Source organism: Pogonomyrmex barbatus, unplaced genomic scaffold, assembly GCF_055798465.1.
Source record: "Pogonomyrmex barbatus isolate J1 unplaced genomic scaffold, ASM5579846v1 scaffold5, whole genome shotgun sequence".
Taxonomy (NCBI): Eukaryota; Metazoa; Arthropoda; class Insecta; order Hymenoptera; family Formicidae; genus Pogonomyrmex; species Pogonomyrmex barbatus.
Window position 1 is genome coordinate 12,032,156 of NW_028297149.1, and position 19,023 is coordinate 12,051,178.

At 34.1% G+C, this 19,023-nt stretch overlaps 3 protein-coding genes across 3 annotated transcripts in view; 2 read left to right on the forward strand and 1 right to left on the reverse strand.

The window, feature by feature from the left end:
• The window catches only part of Galphas (G protein alpha s subunit), a 31,636-nt gene extending 23,057 nt beyond the window's left edge, over positions 1-8,579 (forward strand). The window contains exon 10 of the mRNA XM_011645875.3: positions 97-8,579. Coding sequence (XP_011644177.1) covers positions 97-243 — 147 coding nt within the window. The 3' untranslated portion in view covers positions 244-8,579. The remainder of the gene's footprint in view (positions 1-96) is intronic.
• Positions 8,580-8,958: 379 nt separating this feature from the next.
• Positions 8,959-12,597, reverse strand: Ddx1 (ATP-dependent RNA helicase Ddx1). The gene is made up of 12 exons (XM_011645876.3): positions 12,417-12,597; positions 12,216-12,267; positions 11,917-12,101; positions 11,634-11,833; positions 11,052-11,522; positions 10,806-10,975; positions 10,583-10,745; positions 10,298-10,484; positions 9,910-10,203; positions 9,616-9,833; positions 9,422-9,542; positions 8,959-9,360 (listed from the first exon to the last, which is right to left on the reverse strand). The coding sequence occupies exons 1-12, from the start codon at positions 12,430-12,432 to the stop codon at positions 9,248-9,250; spliced, it is 2,190 nt and encodes a 729-aa protein (XP_011644178.1). The 5' UTR covers positions 12,433-12,597; the 3' UTR covers positions 8,959-9,247.
• Positions 12,598-12,728: 131 nt separating this feature from the next.
• On the forward strand, positions 12,729-17,500 carry Nsun5 (Nop2/Sun-like domain containing protein 5). The gene is made up of 6 exons (XM_089081971.1): positions 12,729-13,096; positions 13,256-13,526; positions 14,977-15,233; positions 15,597-15,712; positions 15,886-16,058; positions 16,187-17,500. The coding sequence occupies exons 1-6, from the start codon at positions 12,956-12,958 to the stop codon at positions 17,146-17,148; spliced, it is 1,920 nt and encodes a 639-aa protein (XP_088938097.1). The 5' UTR covers positions 12,729-12,955; the 3' UTR covers positions 17,149-17,500.
• Positions 17,501-19,023: the final 1,523 nt, after the last annotated feature.

Here is a 19,023-nt window from a genome sequence, read left to right on the forward strand (position 1 = left end):
TATGCGCGATGTAGTTCCGATCGATTATCGCGGCTATTCGACCGAAGCACGAGCGAGGTGTTCTCACGTGTTGTTGCGTCTCCCTTGTCTTTATAGCGCATAAGTACGGCAAGTGGCGATGGCAAGCACTATTGTTACCCGCACTTTACGTGCGCCGTCGATACGGAGAACATCAAGAGAGTGTTCAACGATTGCCGGGACATCATCCAGCGGATGCATCTGCGCCAATATGAACTCTTGTGACTTCGTTCCTGCCGATATTTTCTATCATCATCCATTAACCTGACGATCACGCTCGTCTTGCGTTTCGAGCTGCCGCAATCGCTGCGAACTGAATGAGCAAGTGAGTTATGTCGCGAACCGTGGCCGCGAGAGTTCCGCACCTGGGAGTATTCAGGTAACGCCTAGGGCTTCCTCGCGGAAGAGAATCGGAAAGCCATAGGACGATCGGAAGAACGAACCTCTCGTTCATGGAGAACGCGTCAGCGTGCAATACCGAGAGTGACTCTGCATGAATCGATCGCGATGCTTCTTCTCGACGAAATTCGAGAAAATAGACGAGAACTAGGACGGAGCGATATACCCTCGCCGCATCACTTCCCGTGTGAAACCTGTCACGTACGAGAAGCGAGTTCCTTCTCGCGCGGAATAAATTTGCGCCAAACCGCGAGCGAGGCACAACGCGAGATGATCGCGCGCGTCGACACGCCGACCGATCCCGGTCATGGTGTCCTAGCATGGTGTCCGTGAGTCGCGATTCGATGAGAAACGAACGAGCGGCAGCCCCTCCAGACGGGCGTATTCTCTCGCGATCATTCGACCCTCCTTTGAGTTTGATGGAAGAGTGTGCTGAACGCTCGTCGTCGTCCGGATGACGGCGAGAACGAAACTCTCTCTCGCGCCGTTCGATCGTGCGTGTGAACCATTACCTCGTTAATTTTATTCCTTACACGTGATTCTGCTTTATAGCGGAACGCGCGGATCCTGTCATAAGCGTGGGCCAACGTCGTCGTCGTCGTCGTCGGATGTGATTCGAGGGATGATTTTCTCTGTTTAACACACTCTTGACGTGAATTATTATCGTTCATATTAAAGTTAAGGATATTTCCTAAGACTTAGGCGAACCTCTCCGGTAAAACAAAAAAAAAAGAAAAAAGAAAAAAGAAAGAATTTTTTATCATTTTTTGACTTTCCTCTTTACTCATTTCCGAATCTCCGCTATTACTTTTGCTCCTCGCCCCTCCGTATATTTCGCTTAGAATCTCCGCATTTCTTGTTTCTTTCATTTTCTTTCATTGAGCTTTTGACTTTCGAATCTCGATTCTTTTTATTATTACATTGGCCCGACCCATAAGAGTCTCAGCCGTGCCCTTTTTACGAGAAGAGTATTTTGTGAGATTTTACAGTATTTCGAAGAACGTTTTAATTATATAACTATGTATCGCGCGCGTGTGCGCGCGCGAGTATATGTACAGGGTGACCGTCCACGGATTCTCATCGTTTTAACATGCGTTTCTTACGATTGAAATCTCTCACGGATATGGATTTCCCTTTTTTTCTCCGACATCTATACCACAAATCGAGTTACTTTTTTTAATTTCTCTGTACTTAGGCACGCGTGCTATCCGCAGTCGTATCTGTATCAATCGTCTATATATTCTAATTCAAGAAATGTGCCACGTTCAAGTTCTTCGTTATTACGCACGCGAGTATAATTTCGTGATACGTTGCACGCGCACGGGCGGCGTTTCGAGACTTGTGTAAGAGTAATTGGTTTTCTTTCACCCCAGAATTTGCATCTCGCTTTCAGAGAAATCGTCGCGCCCCGGTGATACGTGGTAACGTGTACAAATTTTTACGCTACTGACCCAACGATGAATCATGGTGAATTGATTTTTACGGTAAATGTCCCGAAACGAGACAAGCGCCGATGTGTGAAAAAAATCTTATCGCATCTTCGCGCATCACTACAATAGCATTCCGCTTTCCTCGTCGTCGCTACTTGAACACTCTGCGTGCGGTAACCCACTCTCGCCAACTTGCTCTGGATTCTGATGATCCTTTAGTCGAAAAATAACGAAATGCTTGCGCGCTAATGACGTATATACATAGATCAAGCAATGGAAGAATTTTTATCGAAGACAGCTAATTAGCAGTTATTCCAATCACTTTCCTATTGAAATACAGAAATCACATATTTTTCCGCTACAATATTTAAAAATAAATCGCAAATTTATAATTGTATATAATAATTTTATATAAAAAAAGAAAACTATATATATATATACATATATTTTTTGTGAGAGATATGTACTAAGTCTGAAAATTTGGCATGCATCAAAGAAAAAGATTGGCCGCATCTGTATTAATGAAGAGAAACGCATCATGTATGATTAATATTAACGAAATCTTGCTAGCTTCAACAATGACGGCGCATAGAAAGGAAAGCAAGATTTTGAATAAGTCCTTATACATTTACATTGTCAATTACCGACTGATTCTTGTTCCAGAAGAGAATCGGGAATCCTTGGTCTATGTGCGTATATCATTGTGTGCTCGCGTATCAAGTTGTTTAGAGGATTTATGCATAGATGATATAGATATGTGGGGTATATTCTCTATATATACATCATCGTATATTTCGTCGCTTATGTAAGATCCGTGATCGAGAGAGAAGAGAGTCCTATAAAATTGCGCACATGTTCGCATATACATACTTTAGACGTGTCGTTCAGTTAATTTTTTAGCTTTATATTGACACAAGGAACTAAGAAGGATCGAAATATTTGCAGTGAAATTCTGATTTGAATTGATTAAGATTTCTCTCGAGATTTATTCATGCTGTAGCTATTTTATAATGACGAATATGGCAATAATAAATCTGAAGTTCATTGACGATTCATAATCGCAAACCGCAAACGCATCTCTATCTTGTTTCCAATAGTCTAAAAGAATCTTTTTTACATATTGTAGACTAAGGGTTAATGCCGATTACCGACTCGTCGTGATTATCGCATAAATAATGGGAATCAAATCGAAGCAAGTAAAATAAAAGTTAAGAGATATGAAATGAGCGAGATTCCAAGGGTTTTCTGTAACTCACTGTAATACACTCGACCGTTAATTCTGTTTCTTTATTAACTGTTTATTAATCGTGTCTTTGTAATCTTTTATAGTCTAATCTTTTTGTCGTGACAACATCGCACAATTGAAACGGCTATGTTTGGGTTTGTCTCACAAGAACATTTTTAAGATTTAAGGAATCTTGGTCAATTCTTCTTTTTTATCTTGCTATTCAGTAATGTTAACACTGTGTTTTGTCCGCTCGACTTATTAAATTAATATCTCACGCGCGATATTTTTCACCGTACGCTTTTTTCACCGTACGCTTTTTTCACTCGACGAGAATAGGAATCTCGGGGCATTACATAACAGGTATCCTCTACATGCCGACATGTCCACAACTACGTAACTGTAACTTCATATGATATCGATGTATGTGTACAAGTACGTGGAGCATAATATGAAAAAAAATCAACCGCAAATATCGCGAAACAAAATTTCTCTCTACATTTTGCGTCATGTCTTATCTCAGTCTTAGTTAGTAACGGTAAAGAGAACTACAAAAATAAATTCGATGAATTCTAACGTATTTCCACGAGGCACGAGAATAAAAGTTACTAATTTCTTTCAAAGAAATGAAATAAGCCGGTTATCCTATCGTGTACACTTGCATCTATCGTACTAGTATATAAGTACAAACAAGCCATAGTTTGTAATTATAATTTATAAGTTTACGAAATGTTATTTTTACTACTATCGATAGGAAGAGAAAGAGAGAGAGAGAGAGAGAGAGAGAGAGAGAGAGAGAGAGAGAAAGAGAAGCCGAAAGAGGAGAGAATCTCTTCGCGATTATCGTTTATCAAACTTCCGTGAAACGAATGTTCACATTTGGCACAAAATCAAGTGGAAGCGAGTGTAACGAGCAATTAGTATTCTTACGCCTATATCTCTTTTCCTTCTTCTCTTTTCCACTCTTTTTCCATAATAAAAGAGTAATGAGTACATCCAAATTTCTAATTCCGAGAGGTTTACGTAGCGACGTCGAATGGAAATTAGCACGCGATTAGGAGATAAAATCGAAGCGAATGACAAATTTCTATTGTCCGTACTACGACATATACATACATGCGTATGTGCCTGTATGAGTACGCGTGCACGCAAAGGACAATGTCGCTATTATTTACAAATTATGAGAAGAGAAAAAAATTTACGAATGTGCAATACATCATTCGTGTGTGCATATGGGTGTGCATGCTTATAAAAGCGAGGTGGATGATGCGACGTGCCGAATAAATAATTAATAGTTGATTTACGTGGCCACGACTATATAGCGTATATATAGCGCGATGTATACATATATACATAGACGCCGAGATCGCACAAGTTTTCTTTTCTTTTATCATACGTAAAAGAATGGACATGCAAATATCATATATGTAATAATTCGTAATTTACGCAGATTTATTATCATTATTATTTGTAAATACGGCAATGTTAGAATCCGTGTTATCAAGAAAAGACAATGATGTTATGATTTCGGTGGAAACCCGTTCAAAATTGCGAGTCTCATAATCTGGATTGTGAATAAGCGACAAACGACCGGTAAAGCCAGAAAAAGTCGCATCGAATCGATGAGACATCGTTACCCGTTAATGATCGAATGCGAGATACAACGAGCGTCTCGTTAACGTGATTTCCGTCAAACGACGAGCGGTGTAAAAAAAAAAATAAAACAGCAATGCGATGTTATGCGATCCAAACGCCAATCGTCAATAAAGAAAAAGGAAATATAATAAATGCAGCACGTTGTCCGCGAAGTGCATTATTGTTTCGTCTTTAGCAATATTCTTTGTGGACCATGTCGCCGATTATGTAGCCTTAAATAGCGAAAGTGAAAGTAGAGACGTGTCTAATTGGAATTAGCATAACGTAAATGAGAATATAAAGAAATCCGGAGCTATAATTATTAATTTATATGACAACCACCCGCATGTCAAAGTTTGTCCACGATTAAAGCGGTGCAGACTCTCAGTCTGCTACAAATGATATTGACAATTGAAAACTTCCGAATTCGGAAACGTTGTGCATTTCCAATAAGAGAAACACGGTATTGACAGTAAGGGAAGTGGCTGAATGCTGCGTGCCACGATTAAGATTAGTTCACTGAGCAAATCATTATCATCGTTATGCTGTTATTCGATAAACAATTTTCTCGTATTGTCGAATCTTATTAAAAGTGAATAGTATCGTTGTAACATTAATTATTATTATCTTCGTGATGGGCGGCGACTGTCGTGGCGGTCATTGTTACTGTCATCGAGCTGACCTACTAAACGTAGCGGCTTGACCGGGTTCTTCGTAACTCTAGTGTCAACGGGATTTGCAAAATCGAGTTAAAAATTATGCATAAAATTTTGAAAGTTCACATACGCAATGAAATCACGATCGATGTTCATACGAGCGCGACTTTGCTTTTATAAGAAATTTATCGTGGAATTTTATATCCTAGTTTTATATATATATAATGACATATTTTCAATCTTGAGAGAGAAAGTTTCATTGCGATTTTTTGAGGAAAAGAAAAGCCAAAAATCTAATTTTACGACAAACACACTAGTGCGTCTTTTACTCTATCGAGAACAAAATTAAAAAGTGAATGCTATAAGAATACATGTGAGATAAAATTGTATAAAGCACGCGCTTGCAATTCCACGTTACCATTTGTCACGAAGCCGTATCCGACAATTAGTTTTAAACAGCAAGCTACGAGATAATGTCAGATGTACTGTTTTCTTGGATGGTTTTATCGAAGGAATTAGAAAAATGATATACATTTGGAAGTGTTATTGTTTAGTCCAATATGTGATGTGATGTATGTACACACAACACACACACACACACACAATATATATATATATATATATATATATATATATATATATATATAAACTTGGCAGCTAACCGACATACATGAAATGAATAAATTCGATGGAAAATGTGAATTTATTTTTAATCGATGTCTCGATGAAATCATCCAAATGACATAATCTTTCGGAGCTGGGCCAGTGCACTATCTTATTGCTCTTCCATTCACGGAGAGGAAAGGAAATGTTCCATTATCTTATATCTATATCATGGTTTCACCATGGTTCCATAGTGGATCGTGCCTTTCTATAGTTTTTCTCACACAAATCATTTCGTTGATTCTTCGCCATTTGTCGGAAAATTTGATTCTTTTTCTAGATAAATTAGAAACGCGGAGCGATCTTGCGTTTCTCGCGTACCGTGGCTATCATAGAATTAATCTTTCATCTAAAATAGTAGATAAAAGTAAAGTCTGATCTCCATGTAGATATATAATATTTTATCAAGTATCAAGAAGTATGCACACACACATAAACAATATGTTACTTTCTGTGTGACTTATTTTTTTTTTTTTTTTGTTAGATTTTTCCCTCTGTTATGCGTCATGTTGTATTTACGCGATCTCAATGAACGTATGATTTTCTAATGTGAGATCGTTCTGCCGTTTTAGAGAAAATTTAAGAAGCAAGAGAAAGAAGCTACTTGTGCCTCGAGCGCGTTATCTATTCTAGAAATTAAGTAATTAATCGAAGTGGTGTCATTTCTATAAGGAATATATGTGTGGTGAACGGTCGTCAGTACTATTTGGAATTTGACTTTTTCTAGTCTTCGATAGCGGTTCGCTGGGCTCCACATTTTTATAAAGCGTAAAGTATCGCCGTTAAATATACATCATCGCGCGTTTAAAGATATATATTATAAGAGAGATATTATATATAGAGAGGAAGAGAGAGTGTACGTCTGTGTTGTGTGCCTGCGTGTGTGTATACGTGTGCGAAAAAGAGATGGGGTTTATTAATCTTATTCAAAAAGAAAATATATCTAATAAATATTATAATACGCGATTAAAGTAAAGAATCACGATTGGAAGAGACTGACAAAGGACAACGTCATTTCGTAAAAATAACCACTTTTATTTGAATCCCTGTGGGACAAATGATAGATCACAGATTATTTCGCACGAGAATGTGAGACCCTTCTCACGTTTACAAAGTAAAAGTGAAAAAAAAGAAAGAAGAAAAATTACCAAACTTATCAATAACTGCATTCCTTCGTGCCCGGTTTCTCCCATTAAATTATTCCTTGTTATATTGCGTGTTTCTTAGAAAGATGTCCAGCTGAAGATGGATTATTATTACTACTACTATTACTACTACTACTACTACTGCTACTGCTACTATTACTACTACTGCTACTACTACTAATATTACTACTACTACTACTACTAATACTATTACTACTACTACTACCACTACTGCTACTACTACTACTATTACTACTACTACTACTACTACATCGTTGCAAAAAAAGAAAGAGGAGTGAAGGTGTGAAAGAAGATACCTCTTCGATGGTGGTTTAACAAGTGCTATATTTTAGGAGTGATTGAGTCGACGGCGCAAGTCGAGTATAAGAGGAAACGCGATGTGAGTGACTGGCGAACTCGTGAAATTCGTTAGGAAATCAAATTTATATTGTTCGTGCCACGATTTCTATCGACTTTATACTCTCGCCACCGTGGCTTGTAATTCTATCGAGAGGAATTACATTGATATAAGAGCGAAAGAGGGAATAGCGAGATGAGGTGAATCAATAGTATCTCGCGTACAGTGCAATTAATACAGATGAAAAAAATATATTATGCTGATATAAAAGTACGCAAATTGATCAAACATATGATTAAAGGCACTTAACGTGCGTATATATCGTTGTATCTCTGATGGTGCCATTCGAATGTGAATCGTGGAACGAACACAAGTAGAAAATAAAAACATATAATAGATATATATATATATATATATATATATACATATAAATATATTATATAAATATATAAATATATATGCAATTCATTGAATCAATTGCGCGGTTTGAATGGTGTGCGTTGCGTGTATTTCTGATAATGTATATGGGATTATATGCGTGATCGTGTTAAACGTGTTACTAGATTACGAGGAAAATATTTCATTCTCATTCTGTGATGACTGTCTGCTGAACACAAGAAGCGAAAAAAGAACAAGAAATGAGGTCTTAAGGTTAACGGATTAATAAATTGATTTAGCGAATAAAGATTTAATTACATTCGTTGTACTAACTGCACAAAAAGAAGAGAGGAAGAGAGAAAAAGAGGAGAGGGAGAAATGAATCTTTATAGATATAAAGAGACGCGCGTATCTCACATTCGTTACAAGTGTGAAGAAACGGCGAACACGACAAATTCGTCGCGTACAAGACACAGGACTTTAACATGTTAAAAATGAAGAAAAAAGAAAAGTAAACGCGCCGGAGAACGCGCTGTATCCGAGTTGCGACGAGAAGAGAATAGTATGGTTTGTATACTGTATAACTTTAGTCGTTTATCATTGCTTTCGAGAATATATAAGAGTTATGTGTATAAATTATTATGTGTAATTAAACAGAAATCATTTAGTAAATTCTAAGCGTATATATTATATTATATGTATATATGTGTGTATGTGTGTATGAATATGTATACTACAGACACACATACACATAAAATGTAGAGAAAATATACATACATGGTCAACACCAGCACGCGGAGAAATTACAAGAGTAAAAAAGGAAAGCCATTGTATCATACGTTTTTGTGTAACTAAAATGATGTGTAAAATCAAAGTGTGATGATATAATTATTGAGGACATAACGATACAATAAATACTTACTGTACATCTTATATACATAAATGACAAATATGGCAGTCGATTGTTAAATCTAATTTTTAGAAGGTATATATATATATATATACATTTTATCATACATAGTTTTAATGTAATACACAAAGAAGAAAAACATTTCATTTTTATCGCTATATTTATATTTATGCAATACACCATAACTCTCTACAAATGCAAAAGAAATTTTAGAAATGTTCATAAGTACAGAAAGAAAGAGAAAGTAATAGAGTGATACAATCGATTTTTATATGAAATATATATGTCGTATTAGAAGTAATAACATAATTAGCTTTCTTTAGTTACGATTACGAATAGTTACGATTGCAATATAAAGCTCTACGTTATTAGAATCATGAGACGATTAAGATTTCAGTCATTAATCTCCAATTGAGTATTTTGTTTTTCGTTAACGTTCCGCTATATGCGTTTTTAAAAACGCAATCTGTGCTCTGGATTCTAGTGCAGCTAATTCGGCCACAACGGGAGCCATTTGTTGGACATGATTTTTATAATCCGAACCTGTAGGATACATAGATATTTAATAATTATTTGTTGTGATATGAAAAACAATATTGCGTACCCATTGCCACTCTCTTTTCGCCATATGTAACTTTCCCATCGAACTCGTTCATTGGCACTTTTATGTCTGGGCCAACTTGTTGAATCGTCACATTTAAATGATCTTCAATGTCCGCCAAATACTAAAAAATATCAATATTATTAAACACGGATCTTTTTGTTATAAATTTAGACCAGATTATATTAGAGACTTACTTGAGGTTCATTATACCATGTGCAACAGCCACCTTGATCGGTCAGATTTGTATTGCTGCAGTTTCTTCCGCGAGAAGGACACCACTCGCCGTGATACCAGACCTTTTCCGGTACGCTACTGACCAAAGAAATGGCTAGACCCATTCTTTCAGCTCTGCCAACTCTTCCAATACGATGTACATAATTGGATTTTTCGTCGGGCAGGGTTACATTTATCACTAAAAGAAAACAGTGCCGAAATAACATGTATTCTTATTTTTTGAAAATTTTGTCTGAATCGTTCGAGTTACTCACTAAAAGGCAGACCAGTGATGTCCAATCCTCTGGCAGCCACATCAGTGCAGATCAAAAATTTTACCTCTTGGCGTTTGAACTTCTCTAAATTAGCTTTGCGTTCTGCAGGTTTCCTATCTCCATGTAGACACACACATGAGAACTGTTGTCCACCAGATCTCTTTAAATATCTCTCGAGATTATCGCAATCGAGTTTTGTTCTGCAGAATATCAATGCCCGATCCATTTTGTGTTCCTTGATAGCGCGAATGCAGTACTCTCCCTTTAGTATCTTCACAGCCTCTGACAACGAACCTGCAAACATAATAACAATTAGATTGTATCAATCTCATTATTTTTATCGTGCGAGGATGCTATTATTATCTAGCGATTACGCTAATTGTCTAACAAGCAATATCATTCATTCTGTTCATGTCGTCTCTCGCGTGTACGCCGTCAGTTTGTATGCAGTTCCTCAAGTTACGCCATGTTTTGTCCTTTTGCGGATCTACCATCACTACGATATGATGTACGGTCTCGGGCACCGCATCTTCACCCTTTAAATCTACCCAAGTTGGAAAATGCATCAAACGTTCCTGCAATAAAAATCAAAAGTTGAAAAATCGAATATATTATATATTCGCTCATTGGCGCGATTATATTGAATGGTATAGATACATCTCGAGACACTTACGGCCATCTTTTTAACTTCAAATGCGTGTAGTGTCGCCGAACACACGATCATCTGCAATCTCTTCCCATCCGACGTAATTTTTGGGATTTGTTTGTGCAAACGATCGATAAGTTCGGTGTAACCTTGTTTTAACAATCCATCAGCTTCATCAAGTACAAAGAACCTTGAAGTTCAATCATTTATTGTGAACTGATATTATTTTTTGAAGTGATAGATAAATTACCTGCAGTGTGTTAATGATAAATAACCGCCTTGTATGAGATCTTCTAGTCGTCCAGGAGTCCCAACTACTATATCTACGCCAGAATTCAAAATGGTAATCTGTTCTTTTACATTTACCCCACCGATAACAAGCAATTCTCTAATTGTTGGATCCTTTAAATGTGTTTTAAACTGAAAAATAATAAAGCTATTTTATTAATATCATTCCTACCATTTCAATGGTCAATTAGTTCAATTTTTCATTTACCTTCTGAATTTGATTGTAAGTTTGTTCAGCTAATTCGCGAGAAGGTTCTATAATGATTGCTTGAGGAGCGTTATTCCTCGGTTTGCCACTTTCGTTGGATGAACTTTGATTGCTATTAACCGCATTATTCTTGACAGATTCTTTCGGAGCTGATGATACAGCTGTATAGTCATTTGGAGGTGGATATTTAAACGGTTGCGCTCCAAAATTGAATGCCATCTCGGCGTTCTTTAACACAACAGCTGGATAGTAAGTCTGCGATTTTTGTTGCGCGTTTAATGTAAACGCGACGCCTAAATCTACACCGTTCTTGGTAAATTTTATCTCGCCTTTCACCAAGTCGAGAAAACATCCAATCACATCGTGCATTCCAAACGCCTCTCCATAGTTATCAAATTGCTTGGCATTTGATTTTTTCCCAGTACCACCAAATCCATAACCAAATTTATCCGTTCCTAAATCTAAGCTAGCCTATATTTAAAAAATAAAATTCTTAACAATCTATCACTCTTGTCGTCACAAGTGCAAAAATTTAGAATAATACAATTGACATATTAAAGTATAAAAAAAAAAAAAATTCACCTGAGACATGGACCAGCCTACTCGACATAAACCTTCATCGGTAACTGTTGCTTCAAAAAAATACTTGCCACTGCCCGACACACCTTTATTTGCACGGCAACCATGCCATTCTTTTTGCTCTCTGCTTTGACATCTTAAACCATCTAGGGTTACTGCCATAGCTCGTCCTCTATCAAACAGGCTCAATCCCCAATGTGTTGCTATATAAGTTAATAAAACATTCATGCTACTGTTAACAATAAATTTTCAAAAATTTAATAATTCATAAAAATTTAATATATACGTTGTTGTACTACAACGGTTCCAGCCCCTTTTCCGGATTCCAAATCTTTAAGAGTCTCCCAAACTATTTGTAAAATAGGCAAACAAAAAGCACCAGTTTTTCCGCTACCAGTTTCTGCAGCCATGAGGACATCGCCACCACCCAGAATTAATGGTATAGCTTCAGCTTGGACATCCGTTGGTAGTCTGTAATTCACAATCTCTTGAGAATGATTCACTTCAAAGATTATTTTCTTTTCTTTCTCTGACATATGACACTTCTGAATTGTAAAATGATAGTCAGATTCTATTTTTACTTACGTCCAATCCATATCGTCAACTGCCTTTGCTATTTCCGGCAAGACACCCATTTCTAAAATATAAAAAAAATTAATATATACAATGCTGATGAATTCATACAAGATATAATAATTATTGCGCAAAATGACACAAGTAAACTGACATTTCACATTTCAGATAAAGTTACAAAGCAAATAATTAAATCGTTAAAAACATTTATACCTTCAAAAGCCGTCATTTTCTCTCAATCGTGTTTATTTCGGTATATATTAAAATGTTAAAAAATATTAAATTAAGAGATTATATTTAATAATTATATGTCAAAACCGGCCTGAGTTCACGTTTTTGAAATCTTACGAAAAGGTTAGATTTAATCGTTCTTATTGCCAGATGGCTCTGCAACATGCTAAACGCATCGACCTGTGTCCCGTCTTGTGCGCAGGCGCAGGGGCCATGCACGCCATACCCCGACTATGGCTGTGTTCGTAAATTCACTGCCAGTACTGAAAATCTATAGAATATGTTACGTATTCTATAGACTATATGTTTTCAGTACTGCCAGTGAATTTACAAACACAATCTAACTGAACATATTGTGCCACATGGCGTCGTAAAACGCTCAAAAATTATCCGAAGTTGCCGGATTTGCTGTATTTGAAGCGAAAATGGACGATTGAATCTGCGCGACAGTTCATTGCAAATTAAGGTTGTTAATAGATTTATTTGACTGATAAAAGGTGTATAATTTCCGAAGAGAGATAATGAATGATATGTCAAATCAAAACGGATTCGTACATTCCGTTAGGGTGCCGCGCATTTATAAATTGACGGCAGACATCGTGCGCCGCGTGCGAGAGGATGGTGCCAGTTTGAAAACTCTGATTTACGAAAAGAAGCATCCCGTAAGTGTAAAAAGAATCGGTCGTAGAGAGAGAGAGAGAGAGAGAGAGTATGAAATTACTTTGAAAAGATTCGCGTTTCGATTGTCTTCTTATGACAATCTTATTACATTATCGTGTGATATAATTGTCATAAGAGCATAATTGTCATGTATAATTCAGAACGTGGCCGGCATATATGGCCTCTCGGTGAATACCTTGCAAGCGCTATCTCGAATAGATCAACTGCTTCACAAGACCCAAATTCTGACGGAACAACCGCGGTTGGATCCCTGGCTAGCCAGAGTTCTCGTAACGGAGCTTTTGTGGCGCAACAAATGCCTTAAGAGTCGTTCCAAACCAGTCTTAACCATACTAGCTTATGAGAGCAAGCTACGAGAAGAGTTCAAGAGCTTCGAACGCATAGAAACTACCATCGTTCGTACAGAGAAAGGTAACTGTTTGATAATCATAGCATGCTTGCATTTTTCCAGACATTCCATCTTCAGAGACTCAAAGTGCAGTAAAGGCCTTCTCTCCTTCATGGTCCTGATCATTCGCAACTGTAGAATACTATCCAGTCGACAGAACAAACAAGTTAGAAAGCTGCAAATCGGAAGGCTGCAAGATTATCAGAGATTCTATCGTCAACAATCAATTTGTGACAAAAGGAACAGCTGTGTAATGGGGTCAACATCAATTTTAGGGACATTGTTCCTCTATAGTGTTGCCATGTTTACTTTGCCATTTGTTGCCTTCTTTGGGACACGGCATTTTATGATATCCAAATTTCACACTGATACTGCTGTAACTAATTATATTTCTGTACTGGCTGCTGTAATCACGGTTAACTTGATTATCTCTTGTTATGTGTATCAAGCTTTAAATGAGCCTGTTGAAGAGAAAGAACAGGAAGATGAGGTTAGAATAGAGTCTAAGGAAAATTTGAATAAAAAAGCTGATTAGACTTATTTCATCAAAGAAAATTTGCAAAACGTTAAATATTTTTCATATAAATATTTCATACAAAACAAAATAACATTTTTTGTTTGTTGAATAAAAATGTTTGTGCATTGATATATACATATACATAATAGAGAAAAAAGCATTTTTTTTATAATTAAAAAGTATACATGTAAATATAGATATTGTATATATATATATATGTATAAATAAAGAGTATATCTAAAGATGAGTAATCTCTATAATAAAATAACAAAAGATACAATATATTATTTTTAGAAAATCAATTTTAACCTCTAAATTCCTTTCAAAAGAAAATATCTTTATTCTGCTAGATTCTATAAAAGATATATCATTTCCAAGAAATCGATGATTTAGGCATTACTTTAAATTTGACTTGAATTAAAGAAATGCTGCATATATATTTTCATTTTATATATAAAAATTTTATAAAAAATTTTATAAATTGTATAAAAATCTATACATCTTTTATTTTACATCTGCTAACATACATAAATATAAATATAGAAGAAAATAGGAAAATGTAAGTAAAAAGTAACAAATCTGATATAATTAGTAAAAAGAACGAAAATTTTGAATATATGATTCAAATTGAAGTTGAATTGTTGAAATAAAGTTTTTCTTCCATTAAAAACTTTCACATTGGAATGAAAGGAAATAAAACGAATGAAAATTAAAATTCGAATTTTATGCTCATGAAAATTTAAATATTTTTTTACCGAACTATATTTTTTTTTTATTCAAAAGAGAAAAATAAAATATATATCAAAAAGTTGACTTCGTTTTTCTTTCATTTTTCATTATTAAACTGGATTTTTCTGTTGTCCTCCTTTTACATATATACATGTGAGCTCTTTCCTTCTCTATTTATATATAGCTTTAATAGAATATTATAGAAAGATTTGTCTATTATTTTTCAGTGCAAAGGCCTAGATATGTTCGTGTCAATACTCTCCTGTTATCAGTGGAAGAAGCCATTTCCAACTTTCAGGAAGAAGGATGGCGATTATTGCCCAAAAGCATAACATATTCTTCATATTTGCAATCCTTATCACGATTATCAAAACCATATTTCATACAAGATCTACATGTACCGGAAGTGTTGGTTTTTCCATCTTCAACACTGTTTCATCAACACAGTGGTTATCAAAATGGCAAGCTGATTCTTCAAGATAAGGTAGAGATGATATAAGAACTCGTGTTATGAAATATACTCATTATGTATCTACTAAATGAATCCTAAGTGTATACGTATGGATAAATTTATGTAATTCCTTAATATTTTCCTTAATTAATATTTCTTTAATTCTTATTCCAAGTATTATTAAAAATTATATAAATATAATTTTTTTATAACATCAATTTTATAATAATTTTATTACATAATTACACAATTTATTACACAATAATTAGAATTAATAAGAAATTTAATACAATACCTTAAATTAATGGTAAGTAAAATATAAAATTATTAACATATGTACTTAACAGTATATATATTTATTAATAATAATATCATACTTTTAAATCTTATTATTAGGCTAGCTGCTTGCCGGCGCATTTATTGAATCCCGTCAGTGGCTCCGTAGTGCTGGATATGTGCGCTGCGCCCGGTATGAAGACTACTCATATGGCAGCAAAATTGCAAAATTATGGGTACGCAGTTTGTTCTTTCAATAAGATTTATTACATCGGACATGAAAACTTAAAAGTTTTAAATATATAATCATTTCTTATGCACTTGTTATAGAACTATACTTTATTGATTAGTTAAGTAAAGTAACTAAACTTTAGACACAAATATTAATATCTAAATCGTTTTTGTATAGGAAGATTTATGCTGTAGAGATTGATGCCATGAGATTTGAAACCTTATGCGGTCAGATAAAAAAGACTTGTTCCTTTTGCGTAGAACTTGTTAATCAAGATGCCTTGACTCTCAATCCAGAGCGATATTCGGATGTAGAGTACATTTTAGTCGACCCGACTTGTTCTGGATCAGGTAATTCATTTTTTAATAAATAAATAGAATATACAAAAATAATTATTTAATTATTCTGTTATAAAGCATACCATCATAATTTTTATTCAGTATGATTTTACGGTATAATCTTACAATTTTCGTCACAGGCATTGTTGATAGACCAAAACAAAGCAATATGGATGACAAGCCTGAGGCAGAGCGTCTGCAAAATCTACAATCATTTCAAGTTTATCTTCTTAGATATGCACTGTTCAATTTTCCAAATGCGAAGAAAATAATCTACAGCACTTGTTCTCTTTATCCCGAGGAGAATGAAAAAGTAATAGACGAAGTTCTCGCTGATATTGGTAACGCTTATCATTTGGTACCAATTAGACAATTGCTCAAAAATAACTGGACAAACTTTAGTTCCAAAGAATATAAGTGCAGTGACACATGTTTGTACTCGAAACCGAATGACGATTATTGCAACGGTTTCTTTATAGCGATATTCGAAAGGAACTTTGATGTGATTTTACCAAAGTGCAAACTCAAAGGTGGTAGCGAATACAGAAATCTTAAAGCTGACTTAAATGTCGAGAAAAATAATACAGCGAAACCAGTTGCACATAAGCGAAAAAAGCATAGAGAAAAGAAGAAGGATGAAATCTCAATTGATGAACATATAACCAACGTATCGACAGATATTGTTGAGTTTGTACCCGAAATTAAAAGCAAAGTAAAGCTAGAAAAAAATAACAAAGAAACAAAAACTATCGATGTTTGCAATGATTTATCCAATATTAATCATAAAGAAATGTTGAATGAATCTGAAGACATATTACGGAAAAGAGCATCCGAAAATATGAAAACTAAAAAATCAAAAAAGCGAAGGTTAAAGCATGAAAATATACTTCAAATAGAAGAAGATGAAGAAATGATGAAAATCGATCATGTTGGAAAACAAATTAACGAAGAAATTGCAAATCAAATGCCGAAAAGGAAAAGAAAAGAGAAAAGGAAAAATGAAAAAGTCACCAAGATTGATGAAATGTATGATCGAGAAGTGGAACAAGATAGTGAAATTGAACCATCGAAGAAAAAGAAAAAACATAAAGAAAAATATTGATGAAAATAAATATACTTATAAAAAAAGCAAAGTTGTATCGTTTTTTGTATCGCAACGTATAATTCCTTACTCCTTACATGTTTAGGAATATCTATGGCAGTTAAAAAAATGTTAGCAGTAGATGGAAATATTACACATAAGGATTTTTTAGTTGCTAAAAAGTTGTTTTTGAAAAAATTAAAAAAGTCTGCCGTTATTTAACGATAAGCAACGAATACTTACAGTGGATAATACTACTTGCGTTCGTTCGTTGTTTAATGATCATGACATATAATTGGACATGTAAAATAGATTTTATCTTCTGTATTTGCTTATTGTATCAAGAAATAAAAGAAGGAAAGGCGAGAAGAAATATATCATATTCATTCTTGAACAAAATATCTTTAAACTCAATACAAAGCTGTAAGAAGAATACATTATACACATACATCACACACATCATGCCACACTGATCAAATTCATTCATTACTATTTCACTAATTTGATCAGTGTGGCATGATGTGTGTGACGTGTATGTGTATGATGTATTCTTATAGTTTATATATATATATATATATATATATATATATATATAAAATCTAAAACGATGTTTAAATTTCCAATCAGGATATTGAAAAGCATGCACCAGAAACGCATATGAAATAGCATGCATGAAAGCTGTCATTTTTTCTCTTTATATAAATTTTTAATGTTATTAGTATTTTTTTTTAATAAATTAAAATTCTTTCTTTATTATGTTTTAATAAAATTTCATTTATTTTAATTATATTTTATTAATCATACTACTACTTGTGATATACAGGTTTATTCATTTTATTAGCAATTCGCGACATGGTAGCACGGAAGCCTATTGACCTCATTCAAGTCGACTGATAAGCATGTCGATTACGCCAAGATGTATATAATTGCAGTGAAAAAAGCTAATTATATATATATATATATATATATATATATATATATATATATATATGTATATATAGACATTGCTTGGTATAATTAAGCGATAACTATGATTCAGTTTTCTAGCTTATCCTTTCGGTGCAAAATACGTTACTTGAATCACATCGCGTGAGTCACGACACGAAATGTCGAGAAATATTGTCTATTAGAACTGTAACTTAAAATACACACACACATTATATATATATATATATATATATATATATATAATATATACATATATACATACATACATACACATTATTAGAACTGTAACTTAAAATACACACACATTATATATATATATATATATATATATATATATATATAATGTGTGTGTATTTTAAGTTACAGTTCTAATAATGTGTATGTATGTATGTATATATGTATGTATGTATACATATATATGAGTTTATCGCTTTATGTAATGTATATAATTACAGTTACAAAGAAAACTGAAACTACCAGAACTAGCGCAAAAACTGTTTATGTATATTTATCCAATTTTAATCAATCTTTTTGAATATTCAGCGAACCTTTACAAAATGCACTAGCAGCTATAACGTTCACTCTTTTATTGATAAGTTTTTTTAAATTTTTTCAATGTTTTTAAAAACATTTAAGTTCAAATATTCTAAATCTTCTTTATTGATAAACGTGTCTAAAGTGACTTATCGTAATCACATTTTTTTCGAAAAAATAATCAATTCTAAAGATTTTTAAGTTTTGTTCCTACATGTTTTCAAGTCAGTTTGTGACTGTCAAAAATCTGCGCATGAAATTTTTTTACATAGTATATCAGTAAATGAGCATCAATTTATACACACACACACACACACACACACACACACACACACACACACACATATATATATATATATATATATAAAATTATTATATATATATATATATATATATGTATATATGTGTGTGTAT